At 33.0% G+C, this 8,856-nt stretch overlaps 1 protein-coding gene across 8 annotated transcripts in view; it reads left to right on the forward strand.

The window, feature by feature from the left end:
• The window catches only part of MBNL3 (muscleblind like splicing regulator 3), a 126,025-nt gene extending 120,868 nt beyond the window's left edge, over positions 1-5,157 (forward strand). For 6 of the 8 annotated variants that reach the window (XM_023757900.1, XM_023757909.1, XM_006082081.3 and 3 more), the window contains 3 exons: positions 139-233; positions 1,411-1,484; positions 3,455-5,157. In XM_023757900.1, the coding sequence (XP_023613668.1) occupies positions 139-233; positions 1,411-1,467 (152 nt within the window). In that variant the 3' untranslated portion in view covers positions 1,468-1,484; positions 3,455-5,157. The remainder of the gene's footprint in view (positions 1-138; positions 234-1,410; positions 1,485-3,454) is intronic. The other 2 variants (XM_006082082.3, XM_006082083.3) reach the window with 1 other exon arrangement.
• The last annotated feature ends 3,699 nt before the right edge of the window (positions 5,158-8,856 follow it).

Raw genomic sequence — 8,856 nt, forward strand, 5'->3', positions numbered from 1 at the left:
CACCCTGGTGTATCCATGATGATGATGTCACATGGCTTGTTGCTGTGATACCTACCATGCTCCATTTCATCGTTTATGTCATGGTTGCATAAATGGTTCACCCTCCTGTGTGTTGCTTCCATGGTTTCCTACGGAAAGTGCCCATGATGCACGGTGCTACACCTACCACTGTGTCTGCAGCAACAACACCTGCCACCAGTGTTCCCTTCGCTGCAACAGCTACAGGCAATCAGGTTTGGCAATTTACTTCACCTAGATAACTATGGTGTGTTGGTAAGACATGGTATATGCTTTTTGAATTGGTGAGAGACATTGGTCCATATTCTTGTGTTTGCCAAGTAGTCGTTACATTTAGAGTTTTTATTTTTGTGTTTATTATAGAGCAGTGATTTTCAATCTGTGTGCTGCAGAACAGTGGTGTGCTATAAGAATTTTTAAAACATGCAATACCTGACTATTTAGTCAGGGTCACTGACCTCTTTTCACTCAGATCATCAAATAAAAAAATGACAACAGCCAACACAACAATGTTATATATTTTTGTCAGATTAGCAAAAAATATATTTTTGTTGTGCTGCAGAATTTTCATAATTAGTTTCTGTGTGCCATGAGATGAATAAGGTTGAAAATCTCTGTCCTAGAGGTGTGTATCTGCTTTGCTACTGATCCTGAGATGAGCAGTTATCTCATTTTCAATAAGTTACCATATGTCTCTCTTGATATGTTATATATACAATTGTTGCTACTACACCAATCCTTAAATGTATATACTAAATATTTCTTAAACACTTTTTCATTGCTCAAGAGGTGAATTTGTTTTATTTTACTACCATTTTTAGTTATTGTGTTTAAATGTTCACTAAATACAATCATCACTTCGACCTTCATATCTGCTGGAAAGAAAGCAAGTTAATACATCTATTTCTAAGGCACAGATATCCCTATAATTATATAATAATCATGTCAGAAATTTCTTCTCATACTGACGTTAAATGTGCTTGTGTTGTTTTGATTTTCATTTGCTTTAGGTATTTACAAGCAGAGTCACAAGGAAAATTAGAAATTTGGGGGGAGTCTTGAAACTGTAAGGAGATACAAACAATAGTTATTGTGTAATGTTATGGCTGTTTTGCCTTATTAAAGTGGTAATCATGCTTCATGACTGCAAGTTCCACTGCTGTTTTAATTATAAGTATGATAACCATATAGCACACAAAGCATTAATTAATTGGGGAAATAAATCACATTCTAATCTGTGCTTTGCAAAATTAATTATTAGTATATATCATTAATATTGTCTAAATTTTTCTGTGACATGATTATGGTATTGATTACCATGTCCAAGCAGTGAACAAAATAAATGCAATCCTCTCAAGAAACTATTTTAATCTAAAATCTCTTTTACTATAGATACCAGCATTATCAATAGATGAACTGAACAGTAGCATGTTTGTTTCACAGATGTAGAAGTTACCAATAGAACAGTAAGTTTCTTTGAGTATTAATATAAATAATATTTATAGGTTATATTTTTATTTACACAATTGCATTTGCTAAAGCTCTGGTAAATACTTTCACTAATAGGCATTGCTTATAACTTAGAGCTTGATTTAAAGCATTCTAAATTTTCCAAATTGAAATGTAGATAGCAAATATGCAGTTTTTATATAAAAATGACAGCTGGTATTGTATTTTCCCAATGAGCTTACAAATTCTGAAATATTTTCCTACTAAAGGGGTATAATTTGTTAGCCAAAGACAGAGTTCACCTTTCAATTTCAATTCTTTTCAACTTTTCTAGCTTCTTTTAAAAATTACATTTAAGCAAAATAATTTTGTCACAAATTGACTGAGATAATTATCTTAAAGACAGTAAGTAAGAGGGGGTAAGAGATCAACCAAAGTACTTGTATGCATGCATATGAGCATAACCAATGGACACAGACAGTAGGGGGGTAGGAGGTGGGGACGGCCAGGGAGAGGTCAATAGGTGAAAAAGGAGACCTATGTAATACTTTAAACAATAAAGAATTTTTTTAAAAGACAATAAGTAATATACCTCTCCTACGTCATTTTAGAAAATAGTGTTTTTACAGTCTGCCATTTTGCATTGCTTCCCATGTAAGTCTACCAGAATTTCCTTAGCTGTTTTGAATTTTGAGTGACATAATTTAGTAATTTAATCAGTATTTCCATTCAAATCATGGGGTTTTTGTATGTAATTTTTGTTGCTGCTGTTGGATTTTTACCCCCTTAACCTTTGATGCCCTCTGTCTGGTGCAGAGCTTGTAATAGCACACACTTAATTTGAGCAATTGTTCACTTGGTACATGTGACCTTTGAAGCCACTTAAGACTCTTAGGTATTTTAATTTATTTTAATTAATTAATTATAGGGACTTATTAAAGAAGTATATCAATTCTGAATTGCATACATTAGTCTTTGAAGTTCTCACAACCAGAGTGTGTCATTTGGTTGAAGAAGGCAACAGTCCTATTCTCTTAGTGGGCTGGTTCCCCAGAACCTGGCTAGCATTTCTTTCCTGCTGAGAACACACATGCCCAGAGCATGTAGCTGACTGTACATTAGATAAATAGGTCCCTTTAATCATAAGAAATGTTTTTTAAAGATACCTTTGAGTATATGGAATAATTGAAGTAGCTGTGAATTGTAATAGTTTTCAGTGGTAACATTTGGGATAGTGGCAACTTGGGAATAGCACCAAATATGAGACTGTGGGTTTTGTGAACACCTCCCTGATTCTCATGGGCTGCTTCACATAAAGGTGAACAAAGGTTGTCAAATTAACTTCCTAACAGAACATGTTTGGAAATAGTGATTCCTTTTCCTTTGATTCCATTAGAAAATGTACAGGGATTTGGCACACCATAATCACTTTAATATGTAACATGTTGAAAATTTCTCCAACGTTTAAAAGATGTAATTTTGTAAAATACTATATAGTACCTAGATTTCATATTTATTCTCCAATACATTTAGCTAAAATGTTTAAAGTTTATTTAATATTTGCATATTTTGAATGATTGGAATCAAATGTTTTTTTTTCTATTTTCCAAGTACAGTTGACATTCAATATTACTTTATATTAGTTTCAGGTGTAAGCATGATTTTTCAATATGCTTGTTGAAGGAAGTGTATGGGTGGGTGGATGCTCGTCAAAAGGCTTGGCACTAGATAATGCATTAAACAATTGAGCACATCTCTGTTAACTTAGGGCAACTCTGCGCATTAGCACTCAATGAGAACCATACACTTTAGAGATGAATCTTTAGAGACCACCTCCAACAGCCCCATTTTTACAGATATTGAATATGAAATTCAGAGTGGGGAATATCTTGGTATAGTTCACATAAAGAACTGGAACAAGAACAAAGTATCCTGACTCCTGCTTCAATAACCCTTAAATATTTCTCACTCTCTTTTTCCATTTCAGTTGAAATTCTGAACAACAGAGTTATGGAGTATCAGAATCTTTCCATGAGAACCTCCATATGGCCTTTCTATATGTAGTATTGTACGTCCTCTTCTACCAACACAACAATAAGCATGATGCAGTCAATATATTAAACAACCAAAAATACCAGCCAACAAATTAAAAAGAAAGCATTAAACAATCAATGGAGATGTCAAAACAAAACATGAATAGAAAACGAACTACCATCTATCTTATTTGAATTATTAGGTAGAACACTACTATAAAATTTTGTAATTTGTCACACTGTTCTTTGTGATTTTCTAATAACTATTAGGCTGAGTAAATCTTCACAGTGGATTTTTGGCTTACTGTGCATTCTTGGTGGGTAATGTTCATCTGTTTTGAAGTGCTGTTACCTTACTGTTTTGTTTACACAGTAGCCTATTAGGTTGATTTAAAAGGTAAAAATTATACCAAATACCATTTTCCTCATTAATGTATTGTACTGTATTGTGGTATATTGTGTTGTGTTAGATTTTTACATACTACAGAGTTTTGCTGTAATATCTGTGGTCTTTGGTTTCAACTAAAATGTTACTGATGGGAAACAGAAATATGTGTGCTTAAAAAATATGACAGGTTAATGTTAATATGCTTTCTCTGTTTAGAAAATTTCTGTAGGTTTCTTGGGGCAGACATTTTAAAAGCCTTACTTTTGAGTGTTCACAAAACCTGTTCATAAACATGCATGTGAATAATTTATACTTGCAGATCTGACCTTGCATAATATGATCACATTAGTACATTATTTGTGAGAGAGACATAATTACCTGCAAAAAACAAACAAAACAAAACAAGAAAAACAGGGAACTGCTTAAAACATTAACCCCTAATTTCACTCTTTAATTGGCTTATAAAACTAGAATTTACCTTTAAATGAATCTTTCAGCATTTATATTAAAAAATATGTAAAGTGCCCATTATATGTTTTATGGTTCAAGGATCCTATCTCCTAGGTTGATTGTCTAAAACAGCCATTTGTCATCTTCAGTTGAAAAATTGGTACTTGGAGACTTAAAGATATGCTAATTACAGGTAATAAATTAAACGGGGATATGGGGACATGGAGATACTTTTTACACATTGGAGAAAAGCCTGTAAAAATCATTGGATTGCTACCTTTTACACAAGAGCCATTTCTGAATGCAAATGTCTTATGCTCTTTATAATAAGTAAGGTGCAATCTAGCAAAAGTCTGTCAGGGTGAAAGAGAATTAGTTCCAAGTGAGGCCTTTCCTCCCCAAATGGACAATCTTTTCTATTGATCACAGTTGGAACCTGAGTATAGGATTAGAGAAATGGCGGGGGTGGGAAGGACAATGGAAAGACATTTAAAATTATTCTTTGATTTATTTAAAAGTTCTAGGAAGGATGTCCACAGTTGGCTAGTTCAGCTGAGTTTTCAGTTTTATTAAACATTTCAGTGAAGTAGCAGTAGCCTGTGATATATGTTAAGTGTTGCTTTCCCAAAACTTTATTAAGAAGAGTCTCTCTCATCAAAACCAATATTGATTTGGATTCGTTTGTTTTTATATGTATTTGAAAATTATAACAGAGAGGTGTTTAAGACCCTTTGGATGAGATAGAGTGGCTGCACTCCACAGACCTGAACTGAATTCACATTACTAATTTTTATGAAATAAATTTATAACCAAGTAAAATAGTAATTAGTTCCTGTTATATGATATGCCTCATCCACCTTACTCACTTATTAAAGTTACTATTATTATACAGTAGTGGAACCATATGATATTTTACATCAACTTAGATTTAATATTTTCTAGTTCATGAAAATGACAAAGAAAATCTGATTGAGGATACCTTAAGCAGGCTAATAGTGTTTGAATCACAGATCAATGGAGTTGGTAAAACCTTTTCACAGAAGATGAAACTGAGGCCCAGGGCATCTCATTGGCCATTACTGTGCTCAGTTGGGCACAGTCGGACACCAATATCTCCAGGCTCCCAGTTGTTCTCTGTTTCACATCGTTTGTACTTCAGGACATTTGAGACTCCATCCCAAAGCTGATCAAATTGGCTCAGAATACAAAAGAGCAAAATTAGCTCTTTAATAGTTGATATCCTGTTGATCTTAATTGTCAATCCAAATCATGATCATCAGTGATATCTAAATGGTATTGCTTATATGGAGCCATCGCCATTTATTTACAGTATTGTCTGGAGTTAAAGAACAAGAGGTGTTCTGACTTTTACCTATTGATTCTTTGAACCACTTAATTTCTTTTTCCTCAAATCTTAACATTGATAGAGAAGAAGGTAGAGTACACCTTTGTGAAATTGCATGTGTTTGGAACTGAGTTTTGTTAAACCTATGTCAGTGCCTCCCCAGAAGGGTAGATCTGATCACAGGACTCCAGGAAGGATGCACCTAAGCTAGTCTGGATGTATTCCTAAAGGGGATAGAGATGTTTCAGGGTAAAATGAACTTTTTTGTGTAGTTTGATATTTTTGATGCAACATGCTGTCTCATTTAACTTTTTAAACTTCTGATGAAGATGTGCATAGACAGCAAACCTAGAGTACAGTTGTTTTCATGTTGCTTTAAGCACTGGACGACATTAATAAAGACTTATTTTTTAGTAAGAGGTTTGGTGAGAAATATTCAGGGTAGTTGAATTTTGGGTGCCACAAGTTTTTATGTTGTTGGCATTTTAAAAATTGTTTTATAAATGAATTTAAAGAAAGAAAAGTCAAAGCACTAATGTTTTGATACATGTGCAAAAGAATTTTGACATGATACTATTTTAAGATAACATGTTTTAAATTAGTTGTGCAATGACTTGTGCAACATCTTTATTCAAGAAAAGAAAAGAAGATTAGTCATTAGACTATAAATTTTCAGATAAAAAGAGAAGTCACAAAATCAGTGACTCTAAACAGTAATTTACTGAATGAATTGTATATATAAAATTCTAATCACTTGTGATTCTTAGGTAAGATTTTATAAGCTTTGTAATTTACAAGGGCCTCTATTTTTAATTATCCAAAATTGTGTTTGTTCATTTCTCTCAGCCTTTTGCAAAAATATGCAATAGTGCTGACACTTGGACAAAATAAGTCATGTATACAGATAAAATAATCTAAAAATTATCTTTTAAGAGGGTTTTAGTAGTGTCAACTTTTTATAAAAAGCACTGTGACCATAAGCATAATTTAAAGAGAGATTAAGATTACATCAAAATTAAATGGATTCATAAAATTGGTATTTAAATACAGTATTTTCTTTTGCAATCAGAGCATGACTCTGTAACCAGCTATTGCATTTTATTTCACTTGTCTAGATTAGTCTTTAATTTGCAGTTGATTGTGATGTGAAAAGCCATCTTTTCCCTAGTCCATCAATCTTCTCCATCCATTTTTTAACATGTTTTAAAGTACTTTGATTTTGCCAGAAGTGTTGTCCTACATCACTGGGCTGTGTTCACTAGTTGGTAGCCTCACCAGCTCTCAAATTGGGAAAAAGCAAGTACCTCCTCACTACCATCAGCAGGAACCAAATAAAATTAACCTTTACAACGTGAATCAGTTTTTAATAGCCTGTCCAGTAAGCATAGTAATGCCTGAATAAGGAAAACATTGACATTAAATTGTATTAAATAATATGTAAAGAAGGCCTATTGCTACTTGGAATGTTATTGGGTTCCTTTTCCATGCCTTTGGAGAGAGTAGATGAGGATGCTCTTAGGTAAATGCAGCCACAAGGTTTTCGAGTTATTGTAATCTGTAGGATAGGTTGTTTTGCACAGAACTATTAGAAACTGGAATCCTCTTTTATTTTTTAACTCTTCTACATTTCACACACATTGAAATAGAAATAGGGAAATATGATTTCCCAATTCTGTTGAATAGATTTAGAGAGATAGTGGCCTATTTTTAATTTTACTAGTGCCTGTTAAAAGTAATAGAATAAATAGTATGTAAAAGGGTATAACTTTTTTTACAAATTTAGTTGATAACCTAATCAAACTGTAAATATAATGACAAATTAAGGTTCTTAGCACCAGCTCACTAATTGGTGCCATGTTTTCATTTTTCTTGTTAGTTTTTAAGGTTTTGATTTTATTACTTTTTATATTGCTAAGTGACTAATGAATTTACTTTTGAAGGAGAATTAGAGAAAGTTTAAGATTTTACTACATGTGTTCAACCTTCTTAGATAGGTTCTAAACTGACACTGAAGCATAACAAGATATAGATTATAATCCATAACTATTCTTTACAGTTCACAGTTTAAGAACAAACTTTATATACAAATAATAATTTTAACTAATTATATTTAGTTGCTTTAGCAACAAAACTACAACATGGCTACCTTTAGACACCTTTTTGGTGAAAATTTTATTTGTAAACTATACATGGTTTTTGACAGTATGAGCATGTAGAAGATACATCTCAAATCTCAGAAAACATATATGGTTGATTTTCTTTTTGTCCAAAATTCCCATTTGAAAGCTGAATTTGTGTCCTTGTGTGACTTTTTTTATCAAAAAGTTTACAAGTCGTGGATTCTAAAATCAAGCTTTATAGCTTATAGAATTTGTTGTGTGTGGGGGGTTTTATTCCACAGTATTTGGACTTCAAAACAAAATTGTGGTATTTATGTTACCTGACCTTTTTTCATAACTTCATTTCTTTAAAATTATTCAAGTGGCATAGCTGTAACTGCAGAAATTCTCTTTTCTGGAATTACATACTTACACAAATATATCCAAATGAGGATTAAAGAATGATAAAAGCATACTATGAAATTAATTCACTTGCAAAAACATGCATAAAGATACTGTGGAATGACCCTTTAACAGTGTTGAAGAGACATATGCTGCAGTTAACTGACTGCCTCAGTTAGGGTGCGAATGTGTGAGACACACCTTTTTTGCACTTATGTACATAGTCCATGAAAGCAATCCTTGGAGGTTTTTTTTTAAATATAAGAAGTCTGTGAGAATAGTGGAAAAGTTAGTAAGAGAGAGTTATTTCTAAGGCTTTGAGAGGGAGAGATGTTGCTTTGCTGTTGTGAAGGCTTTCTAGTTTGCTACAGCTGACCAAAAGAGTAGACTGGTAACAGGTAGCAGCTCAACTTCAGCTAGCAGCACTGAACAGGAGTTAAAGTACTTCACCTTTTAGCAAGATCACTAGCAGAAATTGTTTGCTTTTTAAATTAATCCTCACTGTAAACACACACACACACACACACACACACACACACACACAGGTTTCTAGCTGAGTTTTTTCCCCCCCAATGGTTGCAAGTAGTGAAATACCCTGTAAATTCCAAAATGGATATTCCCATTATGATCAAATTAGATTACATCTTTCACATAAAATTATCAATTGGTATA

This window comes from Myotis lucifugus, unplaced genomic scaffold (assembly GCF_000147115.1).
Source record: "Myotis lucifugus unplaced genomic scaffold, Myoluc2.0 scaffold_2, whole genome shotgun sequence".
Taxonomy (NCBI): Eukaryota; Metazoa; Chordata; class Mammalia; order Chiroptera; family Vespertilionidae; genus Myotis; species Myotis lucifugus.